This window comes from Pelophylax lessonae (assembly GCF_965119305.1).
Source record: "Pelophylax lessonae genome assembly, chromosome: 7".
Taxonomy (NCBI): Eukaryota; Metazoa; Chordata; class Amphibia; order Anura; family Ranidae; genus Pelophylax; species Pelophylax lessonae.
In genome coordinates this window covers 267,851,746-267,871,656 of record NC_138774.1, presented here as the reverse complement: position 1 = coordinate 267,871,656, position 19,911 = coordinate 267,851,746, and the positions used below count along the sequence as shown (strand labels likewise).

The following is a 19,911-nucleotide window of genomic DNA, read 5'->3' as shown; positions in this document are numbered from 1 at the left end:
CGTTAAAGCCAGCGATTGTAAAGCAGGATGGAAGATTGGTCCCTGAGACAGCAGATCTTCCCTGAGAGGAAGTCGCCATGGGACGTCCGCTACTAGTCTGACCAAGTCGGCGTACCAGGCTCGACGAGGCCAGTCCGGAGCTACCAGAATAACTGGGATTCCTTCCACCTCTATCCTGCGAAGAAGCTTCGGCAGTAACTTGAGAGGAGGGAAGGCATATAGTAGCTGATACTGCCCCCACGGGGCGACCAGCGCGTCTGCGGCTTCTGCTAGAGGATCGTGGGAGCGAGCCACAAACCTCCGCACCTTCCTGTTGAGTCGAGATGCCAACAGATCCACATCCAGGGTGCCCCAACGAAGGCACAATAGGTGGAACACTTCTGGCTGGAGGGACCATTCCCCCTGATCCAGAGTCTGACGGCTGAGATAATCTGCCTGCCAATTCTCTACTCCCGGAATAAACACCGCGGAGATAGCTGGAACACACCGTTCCGCCCAACGAAGAATGTGGGCCACTTCTCTGGTCGCCAGGACACTCTTGGTGCCCCCCTGGTGATTGACATAAGCCACAGCTGTGGCATTGTCCGACTGAATCCGAACCGGGCTGCCTTGGAGCTGCTCGGTCCAGAGTATCAGACAAAGTCTGATCGCCCTCAGTTCCAATACATTTATCGGTAACCTGGACTCTTCCAGGGACCAGAGCCCCTGGACAGTTAATCGACCGAGAATTCCTCCCCAACCGGATAGACTGGCATCCGTGGTCACAATCGTCCAGTATATTGGCAGAAATGACTTCCCCTGGCTGAGCGCCGGAGATCGAAGCCACCAGACCAGGGACTCCCTGGTCCATTCGCTCAATCGTATCCGATTGTCCAGAGATTCTGGATTCCGATTCCATTTGAGAAGAATCTCTCCTTGAAGGATTCGGGTATGGAACTGGGCAAATGGTACTGCTTCGAAAGAGGCCACCATTAACCCCAGGACTCTCATGCAAGTCCGAAGAGAAGGCCAGTTGTCGGATAGCAACAACTGAATTGCTGATTGAATTTTCCGGAGTTTCCCCGCAGGAAGAAACACTATTGCCCTGGACGTGTTTAGAATTAGACCCAGATATTCGAGCCTCCTGGTGGGAACCAGAGATGACTTCTGCAGGTTCACTAGCCACCCGAACTCTTGCAAAGAGATCATGGTGATCTCCAGGTCTTGTAACAAGGTCTGTGGAGACTCCGCACGGAGTAGAAGATCGTCTAGGTAACCTAGAATCGATATGCCTCGTTGACGTAATAGCGCCAACATTGGGGCCAACACCTTTGTGAAGACCCGAGGAGCCGATGCGAGACCGAAGGGTAACGCCGCAAACTGATAATGATTCTCTTCTACGGAAAATCTCAGGAAACGTTGATGTCCTGCGTAAATGGGAATGTGAAGATAGGCATCTTTGATGTCTATGGACGCCAAAAAATCCCCCTGTTGCAGGGAGGCTGTCACTGTGCGAATGGACTCCATCCTGAATTTTTGTGTCTTGACAAAAAAGTTGAGTGCTCTTAAGTCCAGAATTGGACGCACCTTGCCCTCTTTCCTGGGTATTGTAAACAGGTTTGAATAAAACCCCTGAAAACGCTCTGTCCAAGGAACGTGGACTACCACTCCTTGTTGTAGTAAATCCGTGACCGCTCCCCGCAGAGCTTCTAAGCGATCCGGAGAAAGTCGGATATTGGAAGGGAAGAATCGCACCGGTGGGAGAGATCGAAACTCGATCTTGTAACCTGACCTTATGACCTCGCAAACCCACTTGTCCGGGATTCTGGAAAGCCATGGATCCGGAAACCGGCGAAGACGTCCCCCCACCCCCGCTATGGGTGGGGGCGCACCTTCAGGCTTTAGTAGTCTTATCTTCAGGTCTGGAAGGGCCGGGCTTTTGCTTGCCCGACCAGCGCCCCTTAAAACCTCCCGAAGGAGTTTTGGAGGGCTTTGCTTTTTCGCCCGTGGGGCGAAAAAACTTCTTATGGGCGGAAAAGGAAGGCCCCCGTCTCTGACGAGGTCCTTTACCCTTAGTACTTTGTGGCAAGAAAGTGCTCTTGCCTCCAGTGAGATCCCTGATGATCTCATCTAAGTTGGCCCCAAATAGGCGCTCACCCTGAAAAGGGAGATTAGCCAAAGCCTTCTTGGAACCTTGGTCTGCCGACCAACATTTTAGCCACAGTGTACGCCTGAGAACCACTGCTGAGACTGATGCTCGCCCCAATAATGGAGTGGCGTCTAGCGCAGCGTCGCAGATAAACTGTAACCCTTGTATCATCTGTTCCAACAGATCTGATACCGCCTGAGGGATATCACTCCCTTCTAAATCCCGGCGTAACCACTTGGTCCATTCTGTTACAGTTTGAGAAACTAGACCAATAGCAATTACTGGTCTGAAAGCTGACCCAATCAGGGAAAAGATGGCGCGAGACACGGCTTCCACCTTACGATCCACTGGATCCTTAAAAGACGGAGCATCCTCCAATGGGATAACTGTAGATTTATTCAATCTGGAGATAGGAGAATCTACCACAGATGGTACTGTCTACTTTTTGAGGAGGGATTCCTCGAAGGGATAACGCCTATTAATGCGTTTGGAAATAGTAGGGGCTCGTTTTGGATGACCCCATTCTTCCTTAATTACATTACCGAAACACTTGGGTAAGGGAAAAACTTTCGCCATTTTGGCGCGTTTATTAGTACCAAATGGAATCTCAGTATCAGTTACTTCTGATGGTGTAACCTGTAGTCCTAAGGTTTCCCGAACGGCTACAATTAATGCGTTTACCAACGCTTCCTCTCGGGCTATGGTAGATGCTGAGACATCCTCCTCACTGTCTGAAGAGACAGTACCCGAGACACAAACCCCAGATGAGGTACCTGCAACTGCAGGGATAGGCTCAGACTCTGAATCTGAAGTTTCAGATGAATTGGGGGTAGGCGGGGGTCGCTTCCTTGAGCCCTGTCCCTGACAAGCCACTTCCACCCGGGAAAAAAAGGTTTCCAATACTGCTGACAATGACTCAATAGTCAGTGGGGAACTGGAGGGTCCTGCAGCCACCTCGAGGGGATCAGGTGGCGATACATGTGTGGCAGGGTCCATGTTAAAGCAGTACACTTTGCCAATGAAAAAAAAATTTTTTTTTTTTTTTAAAAATAAAAAATACCCTTTTTTTTTTATATGTAATCCACCAGCGCAATAGCGCCCCTCAGCGTACCTGCTTTGGACCCCCACAGAGAGAGAGAGAGAGAGACCCCAAGGGCTCACCACCTGATGTAGAGAAGTTTCCTTATCAAACTGCTGTCAGCATTGTCCTGTGCAGACTGGGAAGTCCTGTACTAGGTTTCCCGGGTAAAAGGAAGTGGCTCCGCCCCCTGTGCACGCCTTCCGGCGTTCCCAGCTGCTCCTCGAGGTCGGCTGGGCACATCAAACATGGCCGCCCCCATGTAGAAGACAATAGACTTCGAGAAAATGGCGGCCTGCGGGCGGCCTGTGTAGGCAATGCAGACATGCGGTCTACAACAAAATGGCGGCGGACTGCCGATCTAGCGTGGCTGCTTCAGTGCAGCGGCCTGTGACCGGCTCTGGAACGGCTGATGGCGGCCTGTCGGCCTGCGGGAGCCCTGGCGATCTTTACAGTCTAAGGTAGGCTATACCTCCTTTGCTCTGGATATTTATATGTTACTATGGTAAATCGAACCAGGCTTCCTTGGATCAATCTGCTAGAGAAACCAAGGCTGCTGAAGTGTCAGCTTCCAAACCCAGGTTGTTAGAGTGTTAGCTCCCAAACCAAGGTTGCTTTTAAAGTGTTAGCTCCCAAACCAAGCCTGCTGGAGTGTCAGCTCCTAAACCAAGGTTGCTAGAGTGTCAGCTCCTAAACCAAGGTTTGCTTAGAGTGTTAGCTCCCAAACCAAGCCAGCTGAAGTGTCAGCTCCTAAACCAAGGTTGCTAGAGTGTCAGCTCCTAAACCAAGGTTTGCTTAGAGTGTTTAGTTCCCAAACCAAGCCTGCTGGAGTATCAGCTCCCAAACCAGATCACACTATCCAGGGGATAGGTGAATTAGTCATAGGCTAAAGGGGGAACCTTAATGTCAGAAAAGATCCGACCATACACAGAGGGGCCCGTATCCCAAAAACCCCACAGGGGGGGAAGGGGGAATATTTACTCACCATACCGGAACTGACGGGCACCCTCTCTTCACAGTACCCTCTCCACCGAGATGGGGGGCTGTCGACCAATCCGGACGCCGTGACTCTGCTGGTTCCTGGCGTCCAAGCGAGACGTTCAACTCGCAGGGTCAGTCCCCGTCCTGGGACTATGTCGCAGCCGACCCAGCGCGGAGCTATGGTCTGCACGCGCTCGTAGGCTGAGCCGGGGTGACCACTGGATCTCAACATCCAGCCCGTCGCCCGGTCCCGCATATTTACTTGAATGTGTCGCGGCCGACCCAGCGCGGAGCTATGGCCTGCGCGCGCTCGTAGGCCGGCTGGGGTGACCACTGGTCGCCCAGATCCGGCGTAATTTGCTTGAAGATCTCACAGGAAAACTGGAGAAAACAACTACCTAAAAAAGAAAAAGGTTTTTTCTAAAGAAAAAAAAATCTTGCCAGGACCAAAAGATCCCAGCAAGGAGCTTAGGTCCTTACTCCTGACTAGACAGAAAAAAACTGACATCCTGTAGCAGAGAGAGAGGGGATATACCCTCTGGGACTGCCCCTAAGGTGGAGCCAGAACGTTTTTCCTTCTGCCTAGTCCTACTCCTGTAGAGGGCAGCATAACCCAATTGATATGAATCAAAGAGGACTACGTCTGTCAATGAGCGACAGAGAAAACAAGTTTCTTGTAGCTGGTAACCAGGTTTGCACACATCTCAGGAGGGATTTTGGTCCACTCTTCTTTACAGATCTTCTCTAAACCCTTAAGGTTTTTTTTCTGTCACTTGGAAACTCTAAAGCCCCGTACACACACGAGAAGAAATTCGGCCGGGAAATTTTGTCCGACGACCGATCTGCCGATTTTCGGCTTGTTAGTATGGTGCTTCCGACAACCGACAAAAATCCTGGTGTGCAGGCTATATAATTTTTGTCCTCCGTCAAAACACGTCATATTTTCAGCTCATTAGTACAGATTTCGATGGGGAAAAATCTTATGAGCAAGACTAGGCATGCTCAGAGAAGAAAGAACACATAGAAAGCAATCCAACACATGACATCACTTCTGAAGTAGAATTCTGTCATACGGGAAAATTCGTGTGCAGTCTAGAGCACATTCCAACCAACAGACACGCACTCTGGACAAAAGACGGACGACCGGTCGGCAGAAATATGTTGCGTGTGTACGAGGCTTTAGTTTCAGCTACCTCCATATATTTTCTATAGGATTAAGGTCTGGAGACTAGCTAGGCCTTTCTATGACCCTGTGCTTCTTCTTGAGTGACTCCATTGTTGCCTTGGTGTTATGCTTTGGGTCATTGACCCCTCAATGCGGCAAAGTCGGTCTGTACCTTTAGCACAGAAACAGCCCCAAAGCATAACATTTCCACCTCTGTGCTTGACTGTAGGGATGGGGTTCTTAAGTTCAGTCAGCATTTTTTTCCCCTCCTTTTTGGAGTCTGAAAAGCATTACAGGATAAGCAGATCACTGGTTCCATGAATCCTGCAGATCTGTCAGTGTATCCTGTACCGGCAGGCAGATACAATCTGACAAGAAGAATCAATGAGCTACAAGCCGACAATCACATAGGATGTTGGAGCTTGTTCTACACACAGAGCTGTGCGAACAAATGACGTGGCTATGTGGGCGGAGCTCATTTTAAAAAGTGACAGCTAGTAAAGGCAACTTCTCCCCATACTTCTGACACAGTTAAAGGGGAAGGGGGTTTCATCAGGCAGCGGCTGCAGTATGGGGAACTTGTTTACATTTCAAAGGTGAAGTTATACTTTAGCAGAACAGAAAAAAAAAACGAATTAGAGAAGTTCATTGTAAGGGTTTAAAACTCCCCTGTGAAGGCTGTTAGGAAATACAGCATTTAGCAGAGATCCATGATAAACATCAGTAAATACACATAGACTCAAGTCTCTTGTCGTAGAGATTCACCTACTGAAAGCATCCAAAAAAGGAGGAGATGGTGGAACGAATCACAGAGGGTTTAAGATATGAGCAGCCTTCTTTTGCAGGGTACCCCTTTTAAAAAAAATAAATAAATAAAATAATTGCGGGCAAGTCATCGGAGAGGCACTGCAAGCTGCAGCACAGTACATTTTTGGGGTTGTATTAAGTGGTGGAGTGGACTAGATTTAGTGATGGAGAGGCTCACTCTCTGTAGAAACACAACCTTTGGGACTCATTATACGAGAGAACTATTTCTTATAGTTGGAAAAAAAAAAAAAAAAAAAAAAGGTGTGCCCAATAACTATACAAGAAAGCTCCTTTGTCCCCTTATAGCCACAGTTGTACTATGCCTAATGGTATATTCTGGCTTGCCAGTAGATGGGTCTACATTATGTGCAATGACTAAATTTCCTGCTACAGCATCAACTCTCAAACTTTTTTCACCCCATAAATAGCATTTTCTTGCCACAGATTTTCCCTGCTATACAGTTTATTTACAATACAATATTCATTCTTAGGTAGGTGACTAACCATTAACAAGTGCAATGTTCAGGCCTCGGCCAACGTTGTTCTGGACACTGCTCATCAACCTATAATGAGACAACAAAGATCTGGAGTGAGCATAAAGAAGCACATCATCCATTTACAATAATAAGCACAGATTTTATTCTTAAAGAATGGGTTACCCAAACTTTTTATATTCCTGATATGTTTCTGTTATACCATGTACTTTGTATTTATTCCTTTGTTAGATATACCTGGTAATCCTGCCAGTCCCCCTGCTTTCCCCTTTCAAACTGACCATGATAGGCATGAGAGCACATTTAACCCAGGGTGGTCAGTTTTCTGGTTGCGCTCGGAGAGCAGCCTGCCTTGTTCTCTAATGGCCAATACTTGAGCTGACATGTTTTCATGCATAGCACGTGGAAACAAGGCAAAGCAGCTCAACTATGCATGAAAACACATGAACTGGGATGCAGAAAAATGGCAGCAGGTGCTCTGGACTGAGGCGTCAAAATGTGAAATATTTAGCTGAAGCAGGAGGCAGTTTGTTGGTGATTGGCTAGAGAGCAATATAATGAGTGTCTGCAGGCAACAGTAAAGCACGGTCGAGGTTCTTGCCAGTTTGGGGGTGACATTTCTGCAAATAGAGTTGGAGATTTGGTCAGGATGAATGGTGTCCTCAATACTTAAAAATACAGGCAGATACTTATGTAGCATATTATACTATCAGGGAGGCATGTGATCGACTCCAAGTGTATTTTTCAGCATGGCAGCATCTCAAACATACAAGCCAATGTCATTAAGAACTATCTTCAGTGTAAAGAAGAACAAGGAGCCCTGGAGGTGATAATTTGGCCCCCACAGAGCCCTGATTTTAACATTTACGAGTCTTTCTGGGATTATATGACGAGATAGAAGGATTTTGAGGCAGCCTACATCCACAGAATATCTGTGATTAGTTATCCAAGAGGTTTGGAACAACCTGCCTGCTGAGTTACTTCAAAAACTGTGTGCAAGTGTACCTAGAAGAATTGATGCAGTTTTGAAGGCAAAGGATGGTCACACCAAATATTGATTTGATTTATATTTTTCTTCTGTTCTTTGTATAGTGTATGGCCAACCTAACTGTTCTTGCACACCACACTGCCCACCCTCATAATTAATGTGAAGGCTGCTATTCCTCTAATTCACAGCTTATGATCAGTCATCTGTTTAAAAACAAAAACTTCTCTATTTCAGCAACCTTCACTGCATCTCCCCGTCTCGCACCACCAAGCCGGTCTCCTGTAAAGAGTCCCAATGGCTCTTCTTTTTGTACATATGTGCTGTCATTTCATTCATTCTTGGTGGTCAACCATATTTCACAAGAAAGCTGGAATGGATGGCTCACCCAAAGGAAAGAATAGGGGCCACAGCACACCATGAGGAGGCAGCGGGGCAAAAATGCATAACATCTGTTAAACATATTTTTCACACTGTAATCCATATTAACACCACCCTATAATGCACCAAACTGTAGAAGGAACATCAGGATGCCTGTTAAGGGTCCCAGCTTAAAACGGTGTATTCGTGTGTGTAATACTCTGCTGTAAAATCTGCATTGCCTAAGAAAGGTAATGACAACCTCCAGTACTAGATGGGAACCTTGATAGTTACAGGTAAGTACTGTCCTGACCGGCTCCTGTTAAGTATCAATTTTGGTAGAAGCTGAAACCGAGTTAAATGCATATCCCAGCACTTACATTTTATCTTCAAAGCAGATCTTAGGCCCAATGACATTTGCTGCTCCGCTCACAATTCGGAAGGCGAAATGTTTCTCTGGACACGGCTGCGGTAAGCCACACTTGAACCTCCTAGGACGTGGGTCTAAGAAAAGAGACAGTAAGATGTCGCAGAGAGATGACGATCAGGTGGAACATAGACTGAGGATGACCCATATGGACAGGTCTCTCGTGAGGACGGCAAGTCATAGAAGATCCTCCCCATTCATATTTGAACTTTACTTTCCAAAGATGCAAAACATTTTTTACCATGGCTCTTCCAGTAAACGAACTAAGCACATGCACTGTATAGTGGTGCATTTGTTTTTCTAGCCAGGTCCCAGCACAAGGTTTTCAACACTGAAAGAAAATGTATATTTAAAAGTAGTTGTTTTTTGTAGGTCTCATCTGTCAAATGCTGCTTTTTTTTTTTTACACAAAGCAGCACTTGCAATGTACAGTCTTTATGATTCTGTGCAGGGACAGGGTTAAGTAATCCTGACCAATCAAGACGACCGAAGACTCCATACCTGGAAAAAGTTCAGGTGAAGATGGAAGAACCAGTGATGTAGGCAACGCAAGCTTTGCAGCGCTAAAGGAAATGCCTTAGTATGCAAGTATGCCACAATATGCCAATATGCTGCGCATACATATACATTATGGCAAAAGACTTTAGGGGGGACTAATTTTTTTTATTGCTGTTAACTTACGCTTTAACTTAAATTAAAAAAATAAATAAAATGTACACACGCATCACCTACCCTAACAATTATAGTCACCAACACTTTAAGAGGTCCTAAAGGGTGAAGGTTTTTTACCTTAATGCGTTTTCTGCATCACTGTAAAAGCCTTCAGCAAGTAGCTTCCCCAATCTTGTTCCAGTAATGTGCCTGAGAGCAGAGGCTCTCTCTACTCAGTAGCTCAGACACAGCAGAGGGAGCCATTGGCTCCTGATGCGGTCAATCAAGACCAGTGAGAAGGGAGCAGGGCCGAGTCTTGCTCTGTCTCTCATGAACATGCACAGCCAGCTCGGGAGTGAGCATGCGCCAGTTAGCGGCTTGCTATGGGGGCACTTGGCAGCGGAGGGGCCAGGAGCACCAGTGGGGGACCCAAGAAGTGGACAAGCAAAACCACTAGACAGAGAGCAGGTAAGTATAACACGTTTGTTATTTTAAAGCATAAAATTGTATCCTTTACAACCACTTTAAAACACCCCTTACCCCCCTTCACAGTTAATCTTAACCCCCAGGTAAAAAAAAAAATAAAAATAAAATGGCCTAACCCAGAAAATAGACCCTTAAATTGTAAAGGCTCGTGGTTTTTTTTTTTATTAATAACAAACATGTTATACTTACTTCTTCTGTGCAGTTTGTTTTGCACAGGGCAGCCTGGATCCTCCTGATCTCGGGTCCCTCTTTGGCTCTCCTGGCCCCTCTCACCTTTCGAGTGCCCCAACAGCAAGCAGTTTGCTTTGGGGGCACCTGAGCCGAGCTACAGCACTGTGTCCGTTCAGACACAAAGCTGCCGGTTAGCCCTGCCCCCTCTCTCTGACTGGCTAACTGTCTTTAATTGACAGCAGCAAAGCCAATGGCGCCTGGATAGAAGGGAGAGTCCTGGATGGCCAAGGAACTGGTGGACATCGCTGGATAGAGATGGGGCTCAGGTAAGTATTAAGGGGTGCTGGATGGCTTCGACACACAGAAGGCTTTTAATCTTAAGGCATAGAATGCGTTAAGATACAAACCTTCTGTCTTTATAACTCCTTTAAAGGTAAAAGTACCTGAATTGGTCTTGATATTCTGTAATCCCATGTAGCAGTACTACAAAGCAAATCAAGCCCTGTTACAGTGCACTTCAGTGAATATGGTGACTTGACTACAGAGCAGAGTAAGCAGACAGAGGAACATTAGCGTGTGACTGCTGCTGTTAGCTGTCCAATTAGTAAGCTGAGCTGTCTTTTTATTATTCAAGCAATGCTGCTGCAGTAGACATCAAGGATAAAGCGTGTGTGCAAGAATGACTGGATCACAAGACTGACTTGACAGATTTCCGAGGCATTGAAAAGAGAAAAAAAAAAAAAAAGTGTTCCAATGCAACAGTAAATGCAGGTATTTTTTACCATAGGTAGAGTTTGTTTTAGGCAAAAGAACATTCCATTAAAGAAGAGAAATTCCATTATGCGAAAAAGGGGTTAGGGTTTCATTATGGAGTGTTAGTGTGAATCTGTGGCCAGGCTGTAGACATTCAAGAATTTACATTTTCTTAACAAGAAATCAATGAATAAAAAAAAAAAAAAATATGCACCGAGATTTAAAAGTGTGTATTATATATATATATATATATATATATATATACACACACACACACACCTAGGTGAATGCATCATCAATCCCAGCTGCATCTGTCCCCCACAGCTTCTAAGACTGAGAACTGAGAGATCAAAGACAGCTGACTGCTCGGTTCTTCAGTGAGCAGAGAGCCGCTGACTATCAGTCACCGGCTCTCTGCTCTGCCCCTCAAGCGTTGAGCTGTGCAGGGAACGGGAGTGGCTGGCTCAGTCCCCCAGTGGCTTACTTTGATGCTGAGCCAGCTTCTGTCCCAGGCATTTGATTGGATCCAGACTGTAAAGTCGGGATCTTTCCCGAGCCTGGACTGACACCAGCCGATAGCAGGCTTTAGCTCGCGGTCAGCTGAAAACCGTTCACAGGCGTGCAGAACGAACACTCCTGTGATCCATAGAGGAGGTATAGCCAAAATAGCTTTTTACTTCTCTTTGAAAGCCACCAACACTGCGGAGAAATTATTTCTCAAAGTTCACGGAAGAAGCCCTTCAAATCTTTCTCTCAACATCCAAGTCCTCCCTGCTCCCCTCCCAGAGCTTCTGCTCTGAATTTGCATTAGAGATTGGAAAGTTACCTATTCAATGCTAGTAAAGGGGAACAGGAGAAGCTGAGCTCAATGGGGACTCCTTTTAAAGCTCACCTGCTGCTTGCTGTATGCAAAAACAGAGAGAGAGAGAGAGAAAAAAAAAAACACATATGCAATACATCTCCGCAACGTATGCAGATTTCCCCAGGTTTTATCCATTTAAAAACCATAGTAAAGAAAAGAAAACGAACTGCTGCTTTGGCAAAAATGCACTCAAGCTTCTATGCCAGGGGTGCCCAACCGCTAGCCCACCACCTCCTGGGATGGTGGGTCGGCAAGCCGAGATTTTGAGTTCCTGACCCGCCATCCCAGAGCATCAGCGTAAAGAATGGAGCCGGTGGTACAGGAAGCATGCAGCTGCAGTAGAGAGCAGAGCTGATGCTTCCGGTAAAGCGCCGGCTCCTGTCCCAGGTCGAATGAAACCAAATGCACTCCGCCTCCTGCCAGTCATACCCACCCTGGGGTTCAGCCAGCAGCAGCCGCCAGTCATACCCGCCCTGGGGTTCAGCCAGCAGCACCCGCCAGCCATGCCAGCCCTGGGGGACAGCCAGCAGCCGCTGGCCATACCCGCCCATAGGGACAGCAGCAGCTGCCGGCCATACCCGCCCATAGGGACAGCAGCAGCTGCCGGCCATACCCACCCATAGGGACAGCAGCAGCCGCCGGCCATATCCACCCGGGGGACAGCAGCCACCAGCCATGCCCGTCTGGCAGGACAGCAGCATCCAGTGATACCTGCAGGAATCCTGAGAAAGAAGTAAAGATTGAAGTAATTTTTAAATAAAATCAAACAGCAATGGACATATCTGTTCTCTACATTGGTACACTAGCTACACTGGGCTGCTTTCAAACTGATCCGCAGGTGCAGTGCAGTGCACCTGTGGATATCCTGCACTGAGTCATAGACTTCTGTATTACCTGTATACTTCTGATATATATATATATCTATATAATAAAACTCTATAGCAAAGTGCAGCTAACCTGCAGGCAAGCCATAGGTGCACTGCAGTGCGGGTAAACTGCAGCGCATCAGTGAGAAAGCAGCCTTAGGCCCCTTTCGCACAATCGGTTCTTCAAGCAGACCTAATCTAATTCTCCATTCACCTGTATGGAGCGGCAGATGTAAACCGATTGGTGTCTCCAATGCAAAATAAAAAAAAATTAGAAAGCAATCTGTCCCCTTCTGTCTGGGCGGATAGGATTGGAGGGCCCATAGAGGAAAGCAGGCTGTGTCAGTGTCTGCTCTGCATATGCAGAGTTGACACGAACCAGTCATCAGCCCACTCTGTTCATTGTGGCCCACGACTGGTTACCAAGTCGCTTAAGTGGCCCTCGCTACTCAAAAGGTTGGGCACCCCTATCCTATGTCATGAGCTTGGTCAGCCCTGCCCTATTTTTCCCTTGACAAACTATTCCGACTGACCTACTCTCCAATCTCTACAACATAAGAGCTAATCATTCTGTAGTCCCTGGACAAGGACTGAGATGGATAATTACTCTTCTTAGGACAACACAGGAAGTGTGAAGAGGACACAGAACAGCTCTGAATTTCTAATATGATCAATGGATATTTTTTGCATTTATTGAACAGACATGCTTTCAATTGTGTATGAACAGACCAAAAAGGAGCACATAATAGAAGTTCATGGTTAGGGTTCACTTACACTTCGATAAGCGTAGGTAATTACCCAATATCTATAAAGCCTGGCCATAGATTCACCTTAAAGGTTTGGGAAATAGGGTTAATGCATGGAAGGTAAATGTCTCTGTGTCAAGTAGATATTAGCACTGACATCTGGCCACTGAAAGCCAATGCATCGCAGTTTTTACATTTATGCAGTCCAATCTTTAACAGATAACCTAGCTCTAACTCTTAAAGGGAAGCTATGAAAATAGTAATATAAGGGAAGCCATTACTATTTTTCAAAGATGTTGGTTCCAGGGCTGTCATCCCGATCTTGCTTCACCCACTACAGCTACTGACCTAGAACAAGCTTTGAATGAGCTTCGGATTTTAATAACTGAATGATTGAGGTCATTAACCACTAGATAGAAGAGTTAAGATCTGAAAAGCAGACTCCACCTTTAAAAAGCAAAATTTGTAAAAGGTCGTCACATTCTGTCCTCACAGGTATATGCCAAGCTTGCCCCTTTTCTATATAACCTTTGCTAAACCCCTCCCTCAGGTCTAGATCTAACCTTATCCCATACCACCTTACTATGGCTAACAAAGCGTACCTAAACCCAAAACCTCCTCGTTTATGTTCAGGGTAGATTGGCGAGGGGTCAAAGCCTGAGAGATTTATTTCTTCTCGATTTGTCTTTAGGTCTACAGGCAATCCCCGGGTACAAACAAGATTTCAAGGTTCTGCAGGTTTGCTCATAAGTCAATTTGTATGCAAGTTGGAACAGGTACATTTGTGAAGTGTAACTCCAGCCAAAAAATTACTTTTGGATAGCATAGGGAAGGGTTAACTGGCTATGCAGTGATATGGGATTGCTGACCGGTCAAGCAGGTGGAAGCATGCGGCGAGCAACCAGATGGCCGCCCGGTGGTTTCCAGGAATGCTGCCTCCATTCTTAAGTATGAGTCATATGCAAGTCGGAGGTTTGTACCTTGGGGACTGCCTGTATCATTAGGAAAAAAAGTGATGGGAAATCGAAATGCTTTTAGTTCTCACTAGAACACAAGGTGGAGGTTAATAATTTTGTGCCAGTCACTTCTGTAAAAAAAAAAAAAAAAGGGGGGGGGGTTCAGATTGGAGTAGCTCTCCAATACTTTGGAGAGATTTCCTTTCTCTCACTGTTGTATCTAAAGGACAGGAAGTGAGGGAAAAATGGACATAGGTGGCAATAAATCTAAGACGGGATATAAAACATTCCATCAAAGGCAGGAAAACAGCCTTGATTTTTTTTGGATCACCTGAAGTATCTGGGCAATAATTGCCTTGGCCCAAAAGTATTGGCGCTGGAACCTAAAGGCCAAGCCACGTTAACAGACTGTTTACCTGAGATAGTGCCCCCTTGCTGGTGACAATGTGGAAGCAGGTGAGCTACCTCTATAGTCATCTGGTTGCTGGTGAGTAGTCACCAGCATCTAGACAACGAATGTCACATGGCCCTGACAGTCCTGCATCAAGTAGTACCTGTGTCTAAATAACAAAAACTTAAGACCTGACTGTAAAATGTTTGTTGCCCTTCTCTACGGCTATCAGTTACACAGAAGCTGTCAATACTGAGGAAATACTTGACATGTAAGAACACTTTCAAAAGCACAAATGCTCTTATTACAGCTCTGCTGTTAACTCTGATCAACCAGATATTTAAATTTATTCAAAAACAGGCTCAATTTGCATAGCATTACACAAGGCTTCCTTTTTTTTTTTTTTGCGCCATTACTGTAGTTTTCAAATCACAATGGACTTCGCTGAAAACCGCAGTCGCTTTTTTTTTTAAAATAGAGTATCCTTAGCTTTGTGGATTGAGCATCAGGTATGACATCCTATGAAAGCATTTAATGATCATGGGAGAACAGGACACAAAGTATATTGCATTTCCAGCAGCCTTTGTTGTTTATTTCCATGCATGATGGTTATGAAAGGTGTTTATTTCATATATTATCATGCAGACTGAAATGTTACTAAGATCGTGCAGCAGCATGAGCATGCATTTTCAGGTTATGGACGCAGAGCGATCAAGCTACACTAAAAGTTTATCTGCCACAATTAATGATGATTTCATGAGGGGTTAGAAGGTTAGTAAGATTTTGCTTTGAGGGGAAAAATTTTTTGGGAAGGGTAAAATCGAGGTTAGAAATTAAGTAGCCAAGGTTTATCCAGACACTGGTGCGAATACTCACCAGCTGTAGTGCTTACTTCGGGACCTGCGGACAACGAGCACAATTAAGGCATCAGGGGGAAAAAAAAAAAAAAAAGACAGCCAACGAAATCACAGCATGATAGTAGGATACATTTAGGAAGAGAACCAGAAAACCTGTGGTGTCGACATGGTAACTATTGTACTATAGTCTTTATTTTAGAAAATAAAGTTAGATGGAAGCTAAACACGTGGGACCTAGTCCTACTGTTACCTGTTTTGGCACTTTTCCACTGCAAGTACCGGCTCCGCTCTACTCTGCCCTGCTTGGCCCGGTTTGCTTTTCCACTGCATGGTACGGTGTTGGAACGGTTCGGTACAGTATGGTTTGCTTTTCCACTGTTTATAGTACTGATAAGTAGTGGGCAGGATTACTCTGTAGTTGCACCGCCTCTACTGCCGTGACATCATCTTAATCTTAGCATAAACAATGACAGTGATGATTATTGACCAATCACTGCCTTGTAGTGAGGACCAATCAGGCTGCATGGGAGGGGTTGTGGAATTTAGTACCGGTACGGTACGCTTGGAACCACAATCGAGTAGGTACTGTTTTTCAGAGCCGTACCGTTCGGTTCCATGCAGTGGAAAAGTGCCGCGTGCCGCCATACCGTACCGAACCGTTCCTACACCGTACCATGTGGTACCAGCAGTGGAAAAGCAAAAAAGCGAGCCGTACCGTTCGGTTCCATGCAGTGGAAAAGCGCCATTTATTCCCATTTCACTCAGTGGTATAACTACTTCTAAATAAAATGAAAGCCACTAACCAGAAGGATCAGACTATTGCCAATTGTTGAAGGGAAAGCATTGTGTTTTTCTATATATTTTCTTTATCATGGCCACAGTTTAAAATGTAAACTTATTTTTTTAGTTAAGCAAATACTGAGCACAAATACTGGATATAAAATCGACTGTATGGGCATCAATTTGGGAAGACCTGGTCATCGCACCTATCTTGTTGGACATCCTATCCTGAAAACTATGGACCTTAATATAGAGGGCTGCCTGCACCCCATTCCCTTCTTTTGCAAATATAACCACCACCACTCTTCTGGAAATGCTTTCCAAAAGATGTTGAAGTGTGCCTGTTGGAATGTGTGCCTATGCAGCCAGAAGAGCATTTGTGAGATCAGGTATGGATTTGAATGAGAAGACCTGGATCACAATCAGCGTTCCAATTCATCCCAGAAGGTTCAATAGTGTATAGGTCAGGCCTCTGTGCAGGTCACCAGACTTTTTCCAGACCAGACTCAAAACATCTGGGTTTTAGTTCACAGTCTTGTTGACAAGAGCCCTCTTCAAAGGGCTGTCACAAGTTATGAAGTGCATGGTCCAAGAATTGTCCACTGTATTGGAAAACACCTGAGCTCAACCATATACAGGAATGTCCACATACCTTTGGTCATATAGCTTAAATACGTGATTGTCAGGTGTCTTCAAAACCTTACAAATGCTATATACCAATATAGCATACCAGAGATGAAGGGACAAGAGCATGTGTACTACAAATCTTTTGACATATAAAACGGTTACTGTAGATGTGATTCAGCTGGGTGTTCAACAGTTCTGCTAACGTTAACCTATAATAGGAACCTGCTGTCTGTACCTATAATAGCTAAAGCCCTGTGTACTGTTCAACTGTAAATCTGGTGCAAAGATGGTGCAGTTTACCAGAGAAACCAACCAGGATCTTCCCCTCTGTTGGAAAGTAAAACAAGATGTTAAGACAGTTGCTGTAACTTTTTTGTTACACTAGTTTTGAGCCCCACTGAAGGTTACAAGTCCACTAATGCTTCCCTGAGATGGGACACTAAATAACTTTAATGGTTAGCAATGTGCAATAAAAAAAAAAACAAAAAAACTTCCTGCTTTGCAATTAACCGCCAGCTATCTAGTTTTGTAATCTACCAGAGAAATTTGAAGATGGACGAATAACTGTCTGTTACGGCATAACTCTTTTATTTCACAAGCTTTCAATTATAATGACAGTGAGAAACAATTGATACTTACCACCTAGAATTTGCTGTAACCTTGGGAAGCCACCCTGCCCTCCCAACATAATTCCTGCCAAAATCCATGTCAGGCCAACTGTGAGGAGAATCACGATAATACGAACAGGACCTGCCAACAACAAGTTAGTCCAGATCAACAACTTCAAACAACTGCTTCAGCTTGTATACAAGAAGGGTGTATGAAAAACTTTTACAAAGCATTTGCAAACCTTTCCACAAACTTCAAGGCAGTTGGGAATATTAAGCACTGATTCTATTAGGAATGCTGACCATTCCTTTAAGCAAGCTCCTAGCAGGTTTCAGAAGTTTTTTGGACAGCTTCCGTTGCACCTGAGGGGCCATTTACACTTGTGTCTTGTGGCAACTTGTGCTAAAATACAAGCGTTAACACGTGTTGCTGCAACACACAGCGACTCACCTGTGTTGGGTAAATAACTTAAAAATAAATAGTGCTGCGTGGGTATATAATCATAAATTACACTGTGTGCATCAAAAACAGTGTATAATAAGCAATGGTAAAGTGCAAATATACAATAAGCAATATTATAGTGCCTATATATATATATATATATATATATATATATATATATAAATAAACATGAGTATATAAAGTAAAAAAGGTAAAAAAGTATAAAAACTCCAGTATGAAAATAGTGACAAATAACCGTGCTTAAAAAGGTATAAAAAAGTCCAGTATGAAAACAGCAGCAAATGACTGTGTTGAAAATTATTAAATAGATATAGTCCAAACAACCATAAAAGTGATCTGTGCTCCCAAAGATGAGTAACCAGAGTGTCACAGTAGACAGTCACAACCGTGCACCCCCTTGTGAATGGGTGCTCACCTCCGTTCTTTATAAAAAACGCATGAGTAAAAGGATCCTATGAATCATCCAGCCGCATCTTAGAAGACTCCTCTTATCCACAGCTGAGACCTGGTTTGCAGTATCACTCAATGCAACATAATATGGGAATAGAGAGACTTGCAATAGTGCATGAAATCCTCTTGGCTCTTAATCAGAGGCAACAGTTGTTTATCCTCATTTACTTTTGATTGGTCATCGATGGCAGTTGTTATTGTGCTAGCTGCTTTCAGCGCTTTCCCATCCTCTGAATTATTTAGAGAATCAGAGGACTGCTGTTCACCTCCAACATCTATGGTAATGGTAGTAGTTGGGTTTCAGGGTTGTCCCTGAAAGTCTCTTACGGACTTGCACATAGGAACCAGGAAGTCGACAGAGTGAGTGCGGGGAGAGAACGCCGGATGAGGAACGCGATTGCCGGCAGATCCCTTGGACGTATATACGGCGGTATGGACACTTATGGAAATCGGCTGTGAAATAAAGGTAGGATACCTATATCACACTGTGGAAGATTACTAGTCCATTAACTGTGGATATTCATAATCATCTATATGGCTAACCGGTCACATATACGGAGCCGATGGTGAAACATTCCCGCACTATCATTTGCGGCTATTTTCTGACTTTCAACCAAGATAACCTTCTTGCATCTTCAGTGGATACGGAATTCAGTTTCCATAATTATAGTGCCTTTTCCAATTTGGGAATTACTCAATACTTGTTATTTGGTTCTTTAGCCACACCATACCCTGAGATCAAGGATATTTGTGCACTCCAACCACTGTTATTTCCATCAGGGACCATACAGTGGTCCTCTTTTTAGCGAGACTTTTTGGCTATCCTTGGACACACAACTCCATCACCCTCCGGAAATGTATTTATCTTTTACACAGCTTATTGTTGTGCCAATATTTTTGGACAGTGATCATCCAGGTGTGTCGTCAGTTAGCGCAGTGGTTTGTGATCTGCCTGCATCACATATTCCAGCCTTCATTGGTTATTCCAGTCCATGACGATCCAGCATGTGCGCTTGTTGTTGTTTTTAAATTGATTTTATTATATGTATGTGCCACATCTTGTCACTTGCACATTTTTTGTTCTTTCAAGGCACAAGTGCCTAATAAAATTTATTTGCATATGTTATTATGTTGCAATTACTTCATTGGTGGCCTTAGGTGATTGCCTTCTAGGTGCAAGTCAAGACCTCTTGCCTTTCACCTTACCCCCTTTTTTTTTGTATAATTGTTTTTGATCAATGGTCACCCAACCAGATTTCAGCGCCCATACATTATCTTCCATATTTAATGGTAACTAGTTAGGGCCAATATGGCAACCTTCCTTCAGTTTTTTTCATGTGGATAAGAGGAGTCTTCTAAGATGCGGATGGATGATTCATAGGATCCTTTTACTCATGCGTTTTTTATAAAGAACGGAGGTGAGCACCCATTCACAAGGGGGTGCACGGTTGTGACTGTCTACTGTGACACTCTGGTTACTCATCTTTGGGAGCACAGATCACTTTTATGGTTGTTTGGACTATATCTATTTAATAATTTTCAACACAGTCATTTGCTGCTGTTTTCATACTGGACTTTTTTTATACCTTTTTAAGCACGGTTATTTGTCACTATTTTCATACTGGAGTTTTTATACTTTTTTTTACCTTTTTCACTTTATATACTCACAAATTAAGACATATGCCGGTTTTCGGTAATTCGATATATCGCGGTATTGCATAGCCACGGTATTGTTATTGTGGCATTTTTAAAATACCGAGTTTCTCTGCTCCTGGGTCTGACTTGTGAATTGATACATTTCAGTGAGCTGGATGACTCA

At 44.7% G+C, this 19,911-nt stretch overlaps 1 protein-coding gene across 1 annotated transcript in view; it reads right to left on the bottom strand.

Moving 5' to 3' along the window:
• The window catches only part of FAM3A (FAM3 metabolism regulating signaling molecule A), a 99,216-nt gene that overhangs the window by 23,663 nt on the left and 55,642 nt on the right, over window positions 1-19,911 (bottom strand). Inside the window, exons 3-6 of the mRNA XM_082262908.1 lie at window positions 17,211-17,321; window positions 15,184-15,207; window positions 8,379-8,502; window positions 6,664-6,722 (exon numbers count right to left, since the gene is read on the bottom strand). Coding sequence (XP_082119034.1) covers window positions 6,664-6,722; window positions 8,379-8,502; window positions 15,184-15,207; window positions 17,211-17,321 — 318 coding nt within the window. The remainder of the gene's footprint in view (window positions 1-6,663; window positions 6,723-8,378; window positions 8,503-15,183; window positions 15,208-17,210; window positions 17,322-19,911) is intronic.